The 18,545-nt window shown below is 37.4% G+C and overlaps 1 protein-coding gene across 1 annotated transcript in view; it reads left to right on the forward strand.

Moving 5' to 3' along the window:
- Window positions 1–18,545, forward strand: part of KCNN2 (potassium calcium-activated channel subfamily N member 2) — a 71,516-nt gene that overhangs the window by 38,277 nt on the left and 14,694 nt on the right. Inside the window, exon 5 of the mRNA XM_052777731.1 lies at window positions 11,103–11,244. Coding sequence (XP_052633691.1) covers window positions 11,103–11,244 — 142 coding nt within the window. The remainder of the gene's footprint in view (window positions 1–11,102; window positions 11,245–18,545) is intronic.

Raw genomic sequence — 18,545 nt, forward strand, 5'->3', positions numbered from 1 at the left:
CTTTCCTCAGTGCTTCACTGAAATCAATAGAAAAGAGAAGTCAGAATGTCTTGAATGAGGGCCAAGATACCAGGCAACAAAATGGTCTTGGTAAAAAGAATTTGGCAGTACAGAGAGCTCTCTCATGTGCATGGTCTTTAGAGAAAATACTGCAAGATCTTTTTTTCTTTTTTCTTCTTTTCTTTTTTGGTAAATGTTTGTCATTAAAATGAGAATGATCCCTACAAAAGTTGTTGTGTCCTGAAAGGAAACAAACATGAAAAGGCAAAATTAGGAAAATCAGAAAGCCTTATTTTAATCTCCATTTTAATGACAAAGTAGGGAAGAAAGTAGAAGAGTCAGACTTCATATAATCTCACACTCCCAGTATTACAGAACTTGACGACAACATGCCAAGGCCTAAAACCGAGCAAAGAAAACTGTAACTGCATCTGGAATTTTTAACGTACTATGGTGAAGGTCTCTTAAGCATTTTCTTTTTGGGTGCATTTAGCTGGGCAATACTTCTGTCTTGAAATTTGGCACCGTAGAGGTCTGTATAAGCAAATGAGGATGATATTCCTTTATTATCATCACCAGAGTTAAGCACTACGTACAGCTGTATTACATTTCTGATAGCCTGACTCAGCTTGCATTTGCCTTGAGAGACTTGTGGCAGAAGTCCATCCCATAGTTGATCCATGTACGTACTCACTCCACTGTAAGGCATATGGCAGGAGAGAGACACAAAAATTTGTCTTCTGTGTAGATAACCTTCCTCGATCCCTAGCAAGTGAGCGTCTCTAGATTAATTACAAAAATTCACCCTGAAATATTTTCCTAGCCTTCTGATCAGTTTGATGAACAGAATTAAAAAAGGGAGAACACTTTTTTTTTTTTTTTTAATATTGACAACCTCATGCTGAAGTTTCATACATAAAAATGTAAGTGGAAAATATTTATGTTACAAGTGCTTTCCATTCTTATACTTCTTTATGTTTCATAACATTAAATGTACTGTCCCCAGTACATCACTAACGAGTTGTTCATGAAATCTGGCACAACTTTCAGATGACTCTCAAAAGTACACAGGCTTTGGGTTTGGATTTGCCTTTATAAATATTCAGTAAAATCTGTCTAGTTTCAAGCTGTGTGACTTAGAGAAGCTAAACTCAATACAGCCTTTCCTTTTCATAAAGGGAATTAAAATATATTCAAGGAATAAGTGCACTTTAGCTTGATTTATGTTAAGCATAGTCTTCAGTAGTGTTCATGATACAGGGTGTGAGCCTAGTCCCAAATCTGAGGCAGTCAATGAAATTTTTTCCACTGACCACAGGCTTCCACTCTCATCCAAAGTTAGTTTAAAAAAAATTCTGCCTAGATTTTGTAAAATGGTTACTTGTAAGGTGCTGTGCTATGTAAGATAGTTTTATTCTCCAGCTTATCCAGAACATGTATTTTGATGAATCTGTAGGTTATTTTGTTATTTCTAAGGAAAATGAAATTGGATTGGCCTTTTTTTTTTTTTTGGTCCTCTGTTTCCAATGTTCATTACATGAGAGAACATATGTATGTTGGTAAAATTGTTGCTATTTGCATGAAGTTTGGACCAAAAAAAAAAGCAGGCATTATGGCTATGAGCTTGTACTTCATTCCTTTTTATGGAAGGCAATACGTCAGCTTGTAGAAAACCAAGATATTGAAAAATAGTAATTTGCATTATGATAAATGAAATTAGTTCCATGAGAGAAAAATATCTTCAGAGTGCTCAGTTTGTCAGAAAATCTTCTCTGAGGATTCAGCATCATCTTTGCTGTATAATTTCCCCTTCTTCTGGTTCTCCCCCCTTTTCCCACATACAGGAGAAAAGAAAGGCTAACTTTTACCTAGTTCTACTGTTTTATGTCAGAAAAAAGGGTGGGCTTAATTTTAAGTGCATAATGATTAATTCTATTTCTAATTTCTGAAACTCTATTTCTGCAGGGTTTTTTTCAGCAAATTACTTCAGATTCTTTAGACATGAGTTGATTCTGATGATCTCAACTTAAAAAAACCCCAACAAAATACAAACCTTTCCTCCTTCTGAGGGGGGCTTTAATAGGGTATCTCCAGAGAAAATGCAAAATGCAAGGTAGGGGAAAATTTTAGAAGGGAATTAGTTGCTAGTGAATATAATGAATGATTCACAGTAGAGCTCATAAGAAACTCTTTGATTTTGAATGATTCATATTTCTATCATAACACAACTTTAACCAATGCTGTTACAGACTGAAAAATTAAAGCAAACCTTAATGGTATTCACAAATTTCAAAGATTATATTGTGTAAAAAAAATATGGCTGCAGAAAGGAAATACACATGCATATATATATCTTTTAAATTAAGATTACAAAGTGCAGTGCTGAAAAATAAAAGTTTTCCCTCAAGCTTGTTTATGTCACTTCAGTTTACTTCTTTTATATTCATGCATTATAATATTCTTTTAACTGTGTATTTATAGTGGCTTCTTTTACTGAACTTCATTTGATAAAGGTGATATACAGAACAACAGAAAGAGCAGCTCTTGGATATTTTGAGGTTTATTTCTATTAGTCAATGTGCTTGTGGTCTCAATACTTTCTGGATTACTTGTTGAATTTTTCTTTGAAAGCAGAGCTATTGATTACTCAAAGGAGTGGTTTGTCAGGGATTAGAATGGACGTGTTCCCTTCTCCAGCTCCTGTCCTAAGCCTCTCTCCACTAGATTAAAGAGTCATGCTCTCTCCATTTTGAATTCAATTTAAAGTTGAAATAGCTTCAAAAAGATACTTTCAGATACTTTCACAATCTGTATACTAACAGGTAGGGCAGTGAGATGAAGATGTTGATGTCGATCAGCTTTGTGTTTGAGAAGTGACTTAAAGCAAGTTTGCTCCCCATGGTGAATGCTCTTGTCATTAAGCTGCTAAAGTCAAAAAAGAGTATCAACAGCTCTTTCTCCTGTGTCTTGTGGGAAGCCTGATGGGCTACTTGTTCCCTTAGAATTTTTCCATCCTTGTTTCTTCACGTATGGATACTGAGGCATTTTAAAGGGCTATTTTGCTGCTTCGGGACATGCCGCTATTTTTGGCAAACTGAAGAATTTTGGTGTTATGCAACTTTTGGATGTCTAATTTAAGAGATTTATTTTTAAACATATGTGTCATTATAGAGGACTTTGAGTTCATTGTTTTTTAGTTGGAGCTTTGAGCATCCAGGCTAATCGAACTGTGAAGTATAGAGCTGAAAGCTCAGAAGGTGAAGACCACCAAAATAATGATAAGCTGTAACAAAGCTGGTTAACTTCATGCAGGGAGTTTGTCAGAGCGCTATGAAAGATTAAAATGTGATTTTTCACTTCCAAAAAATGAGGCAGAAAGTTGTATGACAATAAAGTATTTTGTGCTATGGTCATTCATCCCTGGAGCAGAGCTGTACCTTGCATTGAAAAAGACATTACTGTGCTTTTGTGAAGACTGAAAAGTAGCATATGATCATGGAATTATGGAGTGCATTGTAATACGCATGCCAAAGTTCACGAATAAAGATTGTTCCGGGCCTTACTGCTTCAGTGGTGATTGCTACTCTTGATCCAGCATCTGACAACAACCATTAAAGCCTGAGTTTGCCTCTTAGTACTTGAGTGATATGAATCATGCTTAGTTTTTCTGCATGGTCTGGACATGTATATAGGAGTTGGGAAAGGCTAGAGAGTTGAGTTTTTAATATCTGAAGGCAACCCTGTGAAACATGAAAGCTGTTTTTGTTGGAGAGAGAATAACACTGAATGTAAACAAATTTCAGTAGAGCTGGGAAAAGCAGATTCCCTGAGCCTGCTCCATAGTGTGAGAAAGCTAGATCTATCCAAAAGACGACTGAGTATAATAAAATGTATTAGTCCAAATACTTAACATTGAGCAAAATTTTGCACAAAGGATAATTAATACAAATCTTTTGAAATGGGAAGAATCAGTCATGTAACTTTCATGGCAGCTGCTACTGTTAAGTCCCAGCTTTTGTCTCTGAGAGACAGAAAGGTATTCCTACTGGCCTTACTTTCTTTTCTATTTCTCTTGTGCATATTTTATTAAAATGAGCCATGTTTAGACACAGTGAACTTGATTATTTTTCAAAGCAGTCAGGATATATGTTTAAAAAACCGTGCTGCAGGCAGAGCTCATTCAGGTCTCTGGGAGTTAATGGTTGGTTTAAGGCTTCGGGTACAGCTTTCCAAGATCTTTAGTGTTATTCATGCTTCTACTGAGTCACAACGAGCATGTTGGATGTAAACATATGTCATAGCTAAGTTTAAATCCCCAAACAAGCATTTCATTTCATTGTTATGCTTCTAAATGTTGAAGAGGAGAAGCATAGATTTTTACTCTTTTTTAGTTTAATTAGCTTAGCAATTTTATTAGGGTGTTTCTCGATATACGTTATGATACTCATAACAGCAAAGCTTTATTGGCATCCAAAATGTGAGATGAAGACAAAGGCAAAGTAAGAATTCTGAAATGGATAAGCATAGAAACACTAAATGGAAACATTTTAAAAGATGATCAGTGGAAACTCTGGCAAAAAAAAAACGGAATAGGAATCCTGGTCCCACAGAAGTCAATGGGATCTTTGCTGCTGACCTCAGTAGAGATAAGATTTTACTTCAGTTATGCCACTGCAGGAACAAAATAGCATGAAACTGCTGAAAAGAACACAGTGGGAGAAAGAATATGATTGTATTGGGGGATAAGCCCCAGCGGTGGGGTTTGGGGGGCTGGTGAGTGTGTTTCTTAATCAAGGCAAGCAAAAATTCTCCTTGAACAAACTCTCTGAAAACTTTCATAAGACACATTAGTGTTTTCATATAATCTAAGACCTTCTGAAGCAGTAGTTATCACTTTATTCACAGCATTTTTTTTGTACACTGATACTGAGCACTCCTGTCTTTGCTGCTGTTCCTCTTAGTGGATTGCTGTCTGTCACAAATTTAAAGGTTTCCCAGTTTCCCAATACTTGTAGAATCGATTCAACAGATTCTCCTTAACACTCTTACACCTGAATGTAGGTTAAAAAAAAAAAAAGGCAGGTATTACTTTGAAGGAGCTTCAGCAACTTTTGATATCTTCAGATTATGTTTGTAACTGAATGGCTTCTCTTGGAAAGATAGAAAATCTTTCCATCTACCACAGCTGCAGACAGGTATACCAATTTAGCAGAACATCAGCTCTTTACAGCATCAGGAAAAAAAGGCAAGACCTTCACCAGTGGAGGTCAAATAAAAGTTTGGTAGCCTTTGAAAAAAGGGCAATTAGTCCTTATTTCTCTACTGGCAGGTTACCCGTTGCCCAGGCATTGAGAGGTAGAGACCTGACAGCAGCTAGGCCTTCAAATAATTTTAGGTCTTCACGCTTATGTTTAAACTGCAATTAATATTCAAGAATAATGATAAAATTTCCTAAAACATGTCATCTCACCCTTCTATTTTTGTGTTGATTTCTCTCTCTCCTCTGTCCTCTTGTTTTCTTTTAGATTATTTTTTCCACCCATCTTAGGTAACATAGTAACATATGCTACTTATGTAATGATATTTAGCATTTCTCTGTTGGATTTATTAGTTTTCCATAAATAGTCCACAAATACTCTTAATAGAAAAATCATGAACATTTTGACCCCTGTAGAAGCAATCCAGATAGCTTACTCGCATCCGTTACTTTTGGTTGAGTTCAGAACTGCTACTTATGTGAGTCTGTCTGTATGAAATCCAGATGTTTGCCACGGTCTTTTCATGAAGCGATTTTTATGACAAGAACATTTTTCCTTCTGTTCATAAATATTTGAGGGATGTCAACAGACATGTTAGAAAAAAGACAAGGAGCGACATGCACTTTTCAAGCTGCCTTTTTGCTCCTAAACCCGTCAAGGCAGGCAAAATTTCTTCTGTTGACTTCATTAGACTAGGAGTCGGCCCTGCCGTTCCTTCCAAGTGCTGTTGTGGTTTTCTTTTTTTTCTTTCTTTTAAACAGGAGAAAGTGAGAAGGAATAAAAAGACCTGTCTATTATCATCACTATATTAACAGATAAAAAGCTGCCAGTACCTACCATCTAACACTTAGTAACAGAATGGCCTGATACTGTGGGAGAGCTCTAATAGCTGGTTAGATCAATCAGTGTCTCAACAGAGTCTTGAAAAGTTTCTGATTTAATGGGCTGAGCCTGCTTCCAGCTGTTATTAGTCTAAAAGTTTTTAAGGTTTGACAAGACTAAATTCAGCCTAGATTGCCATTGTAGTGCAGGCCAGGAATTTCTTCATGATTGTGGTAAAAACAGGCCATTTTCTTCCCTACAAAAAGGGTAATTTTTTAACTGTTTTTTTAATTCTTTCCTTGACTTGTTCAAGAACACAAACCCAAAGATGGCAAAGTTATCAGAGGCTGTCTGTGGAGGCAAGATAAACTGAAATGAAGCTGCTAAATGTGAATTGATGGACCAGTGGTCAAGCTTAATGTTATACTTGATTTATTCATCACTTTTTAAAATGAATGTGTCTTAGAAGTCAAGGTGTCAATGTGTGATAACTGTGTGCAGCTAAAAAGCAGATGTTTTGCTAGTTAAATGAAACATCATCAAATATGAACATAGTTCTGAAGGAAAGCAGTACTGAAAATCATGATACTGATAGTGAAACCAGAAGAAAAGGACTGCTGTTTGATAAAGAATCTGGAATATTGCTTTGACAACGCAAGCCACTGCAGTATTGTCAGTTGAGGGATGTATTTATGTCTTCCTGAAATGAATGGTAAAACTCCCACTCAGTTTGGCTTGGGAAGGAATCGAGCCATGCTATTTTTGCACAAATCTAACCATTCAGCTATTTTTGGTCTAAATTAGAGTAGTCTCAGGACTTATATATACTGGTTGGTGAGAACTGGATGGTGGTGTTTCACAGGATAAGGATTGCCTGGTGAGTAGTGTGTTCCAGCTGCAGCACTGCCTGCCTGCTAGCGCATTCCTTATTAGAGAAGGAGAGAAAAAGTGATAAATAATACTTATGCTTGTGTGACTTCAGCCAAGGATTTTCCTGCCTCAGGGGAATACATAGCTTTTCTAAATGACCCTTTATTCTGCTGCCATGTGAGGCTGGATGTGATCCAGAAAATCAACCTGTTTATAACTGCAGTTTTAACACAATTAAATACTAGCTCTTAACTTCAAGTGGCTCACTGTATTTCTGGTGCAAGTTTTTATTGACTAAGAATAGTGGCCTTTAAGTATTTAAATAAATATTTTTGTAGTAATTAGAATATAAAAAATCGAAATCTTTAAAAAAAAAAATGTTTACCAACTAAAGATTAATGACAAAAAGCTTATGTTTGGGAATTTGGTTGGTAATGACTGGATTTTGCTTAGTGTGGAACTTGTCGCTGAAAGGAAATCTCCTTTTTCTTTACTTCCTGAGCTTTTGGGTTTCTGAGCTGTTCATGGTACAGTATTTTCCTGTCAGATTTCAGAGCTCTGAGATACAGAGGGAATGGATAGTTAGGAGAACTGCAGTTGCATTCTGGAGAGTGTTACACCCAAGCTGTCTTTCACAGTCCAGCTGGAATGAGGAGATGTTTGTAGTGGCTGATGACAACTGACAGTAAGCGAGACAGCTCTGCTCCAGCTGTTCGTGTGGATGGCTTTTCTCATGACTGTAATGTACATTGCAATTGGCTCTGCTGGGGGTAGTCTTAATAGCAAAGTGAAAAATACAGTGACAGGAATGACTTTTCTTAGGTCTTCTGGTGGCTTGAGTGCAATACATTAGAGGTGCACTAATGGAAAAATATGGGAAAGTTTAACTTCTGCTGTGTTCATTTTACTGTTCCCTACATAAAGGGAGAAGTTCAGTCCTTAGGGCTGTGATAACTTTGAAAGCAAGTAAAAAAAGCAATGAGTAGATTTCTTTTCCCCTCCTCAAAACAAAGCAAAATGCCTCCAATGCTCATTTTCAGCCATTCCCATGGCTGTATAAATAAGATGTTGCAATTTCTACTTCTTTAAGAAATTGTTTTTCCTGGTTTGATATAGATGTAACAATTTGCTACCTGATTGTGGACGCAGGGTAGCCAAAGACTCCCCTGGCTTTGCTCATTCAGGCTTGAAACCCAAGCAATGGTGGTGCCTAATGACACAGCAGGGCACTTGGAAGTGTATACTGGCACAACTGTAATCTTATGAAAATCAGGAGGGTGTAGGCATGTACTAGAATTACTAACCCCAGAGATTCAAAAATCATGAGTGACGTTACAAAAAACAAAGACAAAACAATCCACCTTCCTATAAATCTGGCATAGAAATGATGAGATTATGAGGACAGTAACACCCTTCCCCCACCCACCCTTTTAGATTGTCTCTGTTTTACTTACAGATTATTAACTTGAGAATTCACTCCTTCAACTTTCCCTGTACAGTTGTGAGAGAAAAAGAGTTTTTTGGTTTTGTTGGAAGATGAAATTAGGTTGTAATTTGCATGCTTTGCCATGCTTGAGCAGTTGAGCCCATGGGGGGGGTACAAAGTGTCCTTTGTTTCTTAGTCACAGTAAAGTCATAAGTATTGATGATGATTTTTAGATTAAGTGTGCACCATTTGATTGCTGAACTATAGGCTTAAAATCACAACCAGATGAAATATTCAGAATAGGAAATCCAAGAGTGCTGAGCTAAGAAGATAAAAACATTTGAACAGGTCCTTGAATTGTGTTACTAAATATGGATGCAGATGGCTTTAATGAGTATTTCATCTAGGGGACCTTACTAATTAAGATCCATGTCTCCAATGAAACTTGAAAAACTAATGTTGTGCTTTCTGAAATTTAACCCTATGTCACCTTTGTTAAATGATCTATGTATAGATTGGCTTGTGTGTTTCCTGGCATGGTTAAAGGAGGATAAATGGATAAAGACTCCATTACCTTTTCCCTGTATTGTTTAAGGCTTAAAAGAGAGGGTTTGGCATTCTTTATGTGAAACTGGTGTTTATTTCAGGAACTTACTGAGTTGTATTTGAATGTTTTGTTTTCAGTCATACCAAGATTTCTATAATTATCACCATGTAGGGCTGAAATTTGGTAAGGATGTAACTATTTGGACAAAACGTAGAAAAAAAATTTAAAAGCATTGCATTGCATTTTTGTGTTCATAGGAAAACTGTTTTCTATCTGAAGTGTGGAAATGGCCAGGTTCAAAACCCAAAGAGAGGCATTAAAGAAATGTATTGTAAATGTTTATGTAAGCATTTGTTAGTATTTAACTGAATTGCTAACCTTAGAATATGTGTTGTGGCTTTAGTGCACTTCCGTGAAGCTCATCCAAAGCCTATGGGTGATATCACTTACATGGTACTCTGTAGGGACTTGCATGTTACATAGGCTTTCTTCTTGCCTCCTAGATGAGGTGAATATGTCTCTCTCCCTGCATCCATATATTTCACAGACATTATTTGCTAAGTTTGTTAAGTGTAATCCGTAACATTTAGTGCAGACTGGAAAAAAAGCAATGTCAGATCTCTTTTTTTGTTGTGCAGAGCTTTGTGGTCATGAGTTAAAAATCAAGTTTGCTGTCGTTCTTTTTACTACTCTTGTTGCTGTTGTGGTTGTCATTTTCTGTGTCACTGTCATCCTTACGAGCTCCAAATGTGGGCTGTTACTGCATTGTTCTAGGTGCAGAACAAAAAAACTTTGAAAGATTGCATCAAGTATGTGAGAAAGACAACAGTGACACCAGGAGAGAGAGTACAGTTGAAATGTGGAACAGACTTCTTTGGAGTGATTGCTGTAGTCTCTGGCAGTCAGAGTTTTTAGGTTGTTGTAACCATCAGGGCATAGGTGGGACTTTGAAGAAGGCATTTTGCAGATATATATAGCGAATATCTTGCAAATGAGAGAATAGGGAATTTCCTGAGACTGCCTTTGTGCTCACTGCATTCCTGCTCTGCCATGGAGACTGTGGTCCAGAAAGGAAGAACACTGAAGTAATTCTTTCAGTTGTGGAAAGCAGGTTGCTTATGGATTTGTGAACTAATTTCCTAATGGCCCTCTGTGAGACACGGATTTAGGGACTGGCTAAAATAATACACTTGAGGATCCAACAGCATAGATAGCTAACCTGAGTCTTCACAAAAGCTGCAGGGGTTATTGCAACCTTGAGGCTGCAGTGGCTGCCACAGATGGTCTCTGTTGCAGAGCTACTCTGTCCGGGGAGCAAAATTCCACCTACATTCGGCTATTAGACATTTCCCCCCCCCCCCCCAGAGTGAGTGGTGACAACAGGTTTTAGCCCTAAAATGTGTCCTTACGGCTTCCCAGTTAATTAGGTATATATGTCATGTGAAGACTAGATTATTCATCTGAACTTGTTTTCTTTGAAGGAAAAAATGAACATATTCCACTAAGACAACACTTAAAACTAAGACAACAAATGACATATCAGGAAATTACACTTAACAGCTGACTTACTTAACAGAAAAGGGAGGTTTTGCTATATTTAAGGTAAAGTTCTTTTGTTGATGATAAATACAGTGGCATACTTTTCTATTTATCTTGAAAATGTTGAAGGAGAGGGAAGATCTTAGGTTGTCTAAGTCAGCATTTACATGATAGTTCACGATTAGATTTCCGATCACAGACTTGTGTTTAGGCCAAGGAGATGGAGATGTGCTCTGCTGTCTGCTTGGCCACACATCATTTTCTGACTTTCATGTTTGCCTCAGACTGCAGCAACTACAGTAGACTGGTGTCTTACGCCACTGCAGAAGATTAGCAGAAGTTGTACCCCTGATTAAGAGATTCTATTAAAAAAAGAGGTTTCTGCTATTTTAATAATAAGAACAGAATACTCAGTTATAAACCATCTCTACTACTGGTGCTGTTGTTGTACCTTCTGTTTCTTTACTGCTGATGTAATTGTATTTGAGTTTTTTTTAATTCCTTAATAGCGGCTTTTAAAAAGCAAATAATTGTAGAATACAAGAATGGTTCTTGACCAGTTAATGCAAATTCTTTCTGACAGCACAAAAGTTTAACAAAAGTTTTCATGACAAAGAAATTGTTTTCTTTTTGTTTTCAGGTACCACGATCAACAGGATGTTACTAGCAACTTCCTTGGAGCAATGTGGTTGATTTCAATAACTTTTCTATCCATTGGATATGGTGACATGGTACCTAATACATATTGTGGGAAAGGAGTCTGTTTACTCACTGGAATCATGGTGAGTGTTTCTGAATTTATTCACTGGGTATTAAGATTAAGTTTGCTGCAATTAATCCTGAAACTTGTAGAAGTCATAAAGAAATATTTATTTGCTGGCTTGTAGAGTACATATACTTACTCACACCATTCCCATGGTCTTTCATTCCTGGTAATGGAATGGAGGGTTTTTCTTTAGGTAAAATTTAGCAGCTGTGTAATGAAATACAGAGAAATAAATTCCACCCTGACATAATTTGCAGATTCAAAGTCTCAGTAGAGTCTTTCATTAAATGTTAAGGTATCATGTTTTCTCGATTATCTTTGGACATGTGTAACTGGACCAGTAGTAATAATGAAACCCCCATTCTGACTTTTGTTTCTTAAAATTAAGTTACTCGCAAACAAAGAAACGTGATGGTGGCTAATATGCTAAAGCATTTTGCTTGAGCATAGTTTTCTACTCTATTTCTTATAAGTCTAATAACATAATACCCATAGCATTCCAGTCCTGTCAGTGGATTTGCGTAGTGCAATTTTCACTGTAAGAGTTTTTGTTACCATTGATACAATGCAGCAATTGTTAGTGCATGCATATTCAGTATATATTTATTAACTGTACTTCATGTCTGGTTTTAACTTTTCTGTATTGCACCATTTGGTCAAAGTTAGGCAGGGAATAAGGTGATGTGTTATAATATCTGGGAAATTTATGCATATATACACTAAATTAGAAGTAAAAAAGCTCCAGGCTCTGCCACTTTTACTTGTATCAATTCCTGTGTAAGTGTCCCTGTGAACGTGAAGGGCAGAATGAGCATCATATATACTGTATATAACAGTAAGGTAAATATTTGTTTCTGAATTTTTGCCATTGATTATAAGTAATGCAGCTCCAATATCTACCTCTGTTAAAACAGGTATATTGGGATTATGGCTGAAAGCAATCAAATACTTGCCCCTTTTGAACAGGTGTTTTAGTAAAATTTTCATTTATAAGAGTGTATTTTTTGTCCAAAGAGTAAAATAGATCAATGTATTTTTGTAATGTTGAACAATTTTTTTCAAATTTTTTTTTTTTTTTAAAAACATCTGAGAGGTTTCAGGTCATTGGCCTTTATTGAGAAGGACTTCCAGTACATTTTGCCGGTGGTGGCAAATGCATATCTCCTTACATACAGAGTTTGCAATGTAGTTGGAAGGTACAGGCTGAAAGCAGAGGAATGACTCAGAAGGTGTTTTTAAAGGCTGTTGGCTAAGCTCAAATCTGCCATCTTCTGGGGTATTTGCCTTTGCTCTTTCTCAGCTGGATTTTGGTGCCAGAGAGAATAAAACATGGTCATAAGTTCATTAGGAAAAAAGGAGGACAAACAGTATATATTGCCACGAGGATGTACAGAATGGGGACAGAACCCTGTTATAAAGCTTTCCTTCTTCCCAAGCACTGTTTAGAAATAAGAAGCAAATGCTTGAAGATGCAGGTACAGATTATTTTGTTCTCTCAAATTGTTCAGCACTTTTCGGCATTTCTTTATGAAAAAAACTTACAGTAACAGAAATCTAGGACCTTCAAAGGCCTGAAAAAGTGCAATGAGAACAGTAGTTTTGATACTAATCATCCATAGGTTTCACACTGCTATTGCATTTATGCTAGTGCAAATGATAGCAGCATCTGGACTGTTACTTTGAATAGCTGTGGGTAGGCTTATGATTTTATTATGATGAAAACAAGGTAAAAATAAAATCAGAAAAACAGACTCCAGATTATTGCAAATGTTATTCTATATGCCTCTGAATGAACCACACAGAAGCTGAAATTATAAGATATATTTGTCATTTTGCTTATGACAGCACCATTTGGATTCAGATGTAAAATTATTTATAGCGGTTGCTTCCATTGCTTTGGTGAAAGACTAAAGTACTGATTAATACTTACCATTTGCACACATAGAATTTCTTTTTCACAACTGAAACAAGATTCTGTTGAAAATTAGACTTATAAAATGTATGGATAATACTCACCTTCATGTCTTTGATTGTTTTTTATGATTAAAAATTCTGCAGCTGCTTTGGAAGCACCAAGGCTCCAGTCAGAATCTCATGGTAATAAGTTTGGGATAAATACCTCCAGAGACAGAAAGCATTCTTAACCAAAAAACAAGCCAGGTAGCTAGTGTGTGTTGATAGGTAAGACAATACTGAAAGCCTGACCCCTAATTACATTTTTAAGGATATCCATGGTATGGCCTTGGCAAACATCACCTTTGAGAAAAACATTATGGAGCAATCGGAGAAAGTCAGATTTGAAATTACTCTTTTCTTTCTTTCTTTTTTTTTTTTAATAAAGGATCTGAAAGATATGAAGTATGAAACAGTGAACATAATAATGAACTATCTTCCAGCCTAACCTGCAATACTAAAAAGCTTACAGGTGTTGAATAGAATTCTTTAAAACCAGCTAGTCTTCCGAAACTTGTACAGTAACTAATTGTTTGTTGTGGAATAGGTAAGATCCTAAAAGAACAGACTTACTGATTTTTATTTCAATAGGAGTGGTTGATGGTCTAATTAAAAGATACAACAGGATAATTGTTGAATGAATGTAACAAATAAAATGAAACCGTGTATGTGATTTTAATAGGGAAGATGTAATTCCCTCGCATCTGAAGTAGCAAATACATTGTTGGATTGGTGTGATCAATACCAAATACCACTGAGTTTTTGCTTTCAGATAATGTCCCTGTTTAAAAAGAGTGCAAGGGAGAATACATAGAAGTACTTGTGAATACAAGAGTAGTTACACAGCCCACTGAAGAGTTAATATTGACTTTGCAAAACTGGTGGCCCATGGAGGGGTTCTTTTGTGTCTTGACTCCGGTGAAGGGAGAGCACAGGTGCCCTGGCTGTCCTCCCACTTCTGCCTCAGGAGCTGCTTTCTGTGTGATGGAAATCGGACTGCTCAGGCTGAACCCTGTGTTGTGCTGCAGCCTGGGAGGTAGACTTTATGCAGTCTGCTGATGGCACCAAGTTGTCCTGGCTATTGAAACTGCAGCCACTGCAATCTTGAGGCACTGGTTCAAGTGATGTCTTTTAAATTCTGCAAATGCACACTGCTGGAAAATAGAAAAGTCTTTACACTTTTTCAGACTATACCAAAAGGAAAAAAACCAAAGAGGTCTGATTAATGTATTAGAATGAAAAAAAAAAAAAACCCACAAAAAACTCTGAACAAAGAAGGCAAATAGTGAAAAACTATGTACTGTCATATTGAACAATTTAGGTTTTGACCTTGCAAAGCACTTAAATATGTGAAACATTAATGAAAATACTGACACAGTGCAATACGGAGTTTGTGGCATGCATTAATGCAGAGATGCTTCACAGACAGGCAAATGAAACTGAACTGGGTACCTCAACTCGATTACGTATCAGTGTTTTTCTAATGAGATTTCATTAAACAGCAATAGTAGACTATGGGCCGAGTGGACTATAAATCAGATAGCAAATGTGTCCTCTGTCCTCTGTATACATTAGGTAGGTCTGCAAGAGTGTGATGGATGGGTAGAAATATGAGTGCTGTCACTGTTATCGGAACAGGATATAGAGAAGATTGGGAGACCTATGGCATCTTCATCATGCCATGCAGTTCATCGGAGTTTTGTCTGCCCACTGAAGATGCCATCCGTGGTTGTCAGTGCAAACCCAAGCAGATTTCTCAGATCCTGGTCAGCAGGCTGAGCTCAGCTACAGGTGGAGCACTTCGTTTGTGCTGGTGCTAAGTAGACCTGCTTATATAGGCAGCGCTTCGACCTCCTTAATGCCTTTTTGGAGTTAGGGCCTTAGAGCAATTTGCCAAATTTTCCTTGCTTTATGAGGAGTATAATGAAGTTAGCAAAAATTTAAAGGAAGGAAGTAGAAATTGGTAGAAGTCGAAGGAGGGGGGCAAGTGTGAGAAGGTATGAGAAGATACATAATTATTGACTGTGAGATGGATAATTTTTATGGATCTTTTTAAGCTTTTGTACGTACGCAAGATAAAATAATGGCAATCCATTCTTCCAACTCCAAATACAAGGTTCTCTTGCAAGATTTGGGAAGGACTCTTTTCCTTTCACATCCAGCATTATGTGGTGAGCTAGTGCATTTATGGTATGATGCAAAGTTAAGGATGCAGAATCTTCCTGCAGAGCCAGCTGCCAACGGTTAGAAGCAGACATGCAGAACTAGTAGGTCAAACCTATGTTGCTACAATAAAATGGATGAGTTGCAATTTTTCTGTCACAGGATGCGCAGGGTGGTTGGCTATAGCTTGGGTGAAGATTGCTTTAAATGAAATAGCTGTTATTTCAGAATGTCTGACTTCCTAATGCTGACAAAATCTCCTGGAAGGTGTAACCCTGTTTTAGAATTAGAAAAATTAAGGAAAAAAACCTCCCTTGGAAGGTCTTCAGTTCGTACCAGTAGAGCAGGGAAAGTTTTGAAGTGTCAGAGGCCAGGGGAACTGTTTCCCACTTAGGTCTAGCTAGGAGTTATGGATGCATTTCAGCAAGTTCAAAGGCAGTTAGTTCCTGCCTGGAATGAACAGCAATTGTCCCATGGTATCTTTGTTTACATAGATATGATGGGAGCTGATGACTGTTACAGCAAAACTTCTGCTTTGTTTTGAAAAAATGTAATTTCATCTGCAATAACTTCAGATCTAAACTGCAATTTTAATATACTTTCACACGTATTCTCACGAAACTTCTGTATTTACAACACAGGTGTTGGACAAGAACATCATCAGTAGCCATCATCCTGAATTATTAAAGTAATGTTTCCCATCAGCCTTGTAGTCTGTTGAGCCTGCTCATTTAGTGAGATCAGATTTCACCTTCTTGCTCAGCAAAAAGGGTTTTTCCACATTGATAGAAACCGTCTTGATCTCCAGGGGTTTTTTAGCTGTTATGACCACTGAAGGTTTCCCAGGAGCCAAGCCACCAGGGTTCATTCAGTTCTTGGGCTTGTCAGAGTTAACACTACTATCATTTATAGGTTCCCCTGCAGAAAAGAGATTGTCTTCATTTTATAAATCAGCATTTTCTGTGCTGTCCCAGAAGCCTTTCTTGGTACCCAGCTTGCATTACTCAAGAAAAGGAGTTTACTTCACCCCGACTATGATTACCCATTACTGCGTCTGAGAGTATTTAATCAATTTCCTATGTCTGTATGACATTTAATGCTCTTCATAATTTTTATTTTTGCAACATTGCTAAAAACCTTATGGGCTAATTAGAAGTAAAGGAATCTGGTCATCTGCTGTTGTATAGATTAGAAGTTTAAATGTCGCAATAAAATTCTAGCTGTGGCACAGACAAACTCCACTGAAGACAATAGTAGCCAGGCAAATATTGAATATATGAAAGTATAAATAATGCAAAACTATTTTAAGTCACCTTTTTGGCTGAGATGGCATAGTTGTCCTATTACTCATCCTGTTTTGTTTCTGTGTTGCAACGTTACACATCTCTCCCAGTAAACAATGACAAATGCAAAACCACATTTATACAACACCATTTCCTTAGCCTCTGTCTGTCTTGTGGATGGATTCCTCCCTCAACTTTTGTATTGCTTGTTTTGGAGAGGTTTTTTTTACTTCAAGCAAGATTTTTTTTTTTTTTTTCCCCTCCCCTGGTGGACCTGTAAGTCCACCTTCTAGAGACCCAAATGAACAAAATGCCTCTTTAAATTCTTACAGGATTTTCATTTTACGCAGAGCAGCAGGAGGAATGTTGTGCCTTTTCTGGTGCAGAGCTAACTTTCCCACCAGAACCATATGTCTGCAAAGCGGACCTTCTCTCTCCCTCAGTGGATCCCAAGGGAAGTGAGCAAGAAATGTGGCAACTGCCTTCTCTCAGCTACAGGCAAGTATAGCAGGACATTTTTGTGACCACTACAGCACTACAGACTGCACTTCACTTCCAGTCCAGTAAACCAAAGCTGCCAGGAGACTTTCAGCTGAGACGCTGATACAGCATTGCTTCCTTTCTCACCGTTAGAACCCTCCAGGCATATATATGACCTCCAGGTAGTTGCAGAAATGGCTCAATTCATTGTTATCTTGTGAAGTTATTTTGGAACCTTACCAAAGAAAGAACCAAGAGGAAATGCCAGAGGCATTTGCTTAGAGTACAGGGTTTCTCTGCTGACCAAATGCTGTTTTCAGTGCAGCTTATCAGCCAGTGCTAACCACTCTTTGCCTTAGATAACCCTTTAGTTGAAGAGTTGCAAGCACCTCTCTCTGGTTATCACTAAAACTGGGCCTTTACCAGAATGTTAGATGTAAATGCTAAACTTTATTTAAGCCTGAACTCTGCAGTTTTGCAATCAGTGTGTATTGCACCAGTGTGAACCCTGAGTCTTGGCACTTGTGAGCGGTAGGAAAGGCATTGTCTTAATCCAAATTTGATAGCCTCACCTTCACTGGATGCTTTGGGCAACACCATCTTTTTCCCTCTAGCTGCCATGGCTATGTCTGCTGTGATTTGCCATGATGTGAAATTCTCTGTGGTAACTTTAAGTTACTGAGCTTTGGTCTGGCGGTTCTGATGATGACAGCAGAAAGCTCAGGGTGGGCTGCATCAGTGAAGAGGACAGAGGACTGTGATTAGACTGCTAAAGGCATCTCAGCTGGTATAGTATATAGTAAGTATATTGATACATAATCTCAGCAAACCACAGCAGGATCTGAAGGAGAACAAAGGCAAAGTCAGGTCTAGTACTGTGATGTGTACAGTATAATTGGTTAATACAGACCTACCATCTATCTTTATTGTTATTTATATTCTTGTAGCACTTCAGGACTCATAACACCTGATCCTGTTGATACCAGTACTGTATAAAGACAGTAGAATTATATAGTCCAAATTCCTGAACAGTTTACCATCTCCATATAGCAAAGAAAGTGGGGAACAAGGAGGCATTATGTAGGATAAAAACAAGTGATCTTGGCACACCAGAATCTTAAGTACCTTCACTGATTTTGCTAGGCTTTGTAGTAAGTAAAATCCTAAAAAAGAAGGGGAGGCATTTGAAAGAAAACTATACATTAAATTTGTACATGTTTCCAGGGAGCTTTTCCTAAGTCAAGAGATGGTGCAAAGGATTTTATCTGAAAGGGCTTATTAGAGCTCAAATGCGTGAGATGGAAGAGCCTGGAGTCATAAAATATTGCAGTTGAGGACAAATGTTCTATATGTGGTGCCATAGAGAAGGGAATCGATGGACAGAGCACAGTAACATAGTAAAAATGATGGGCAAAGAAAATAACCATTGCAGCAATCT

The sequence above is a fragment of the Harpia harpyja genome, chromosome Z, assembly GCF_026419915.1.
Source record: "Harpia harpyja isolate bHarHar1 chromosome Z, bHarHar1 primary haplotype, whole genome shotgun sequence".
NCBI lineage: Eukaryota > Metazoa > Chordata > Aves > Accipitriformes > Accipitridae > Harpia > Harpia harpyja.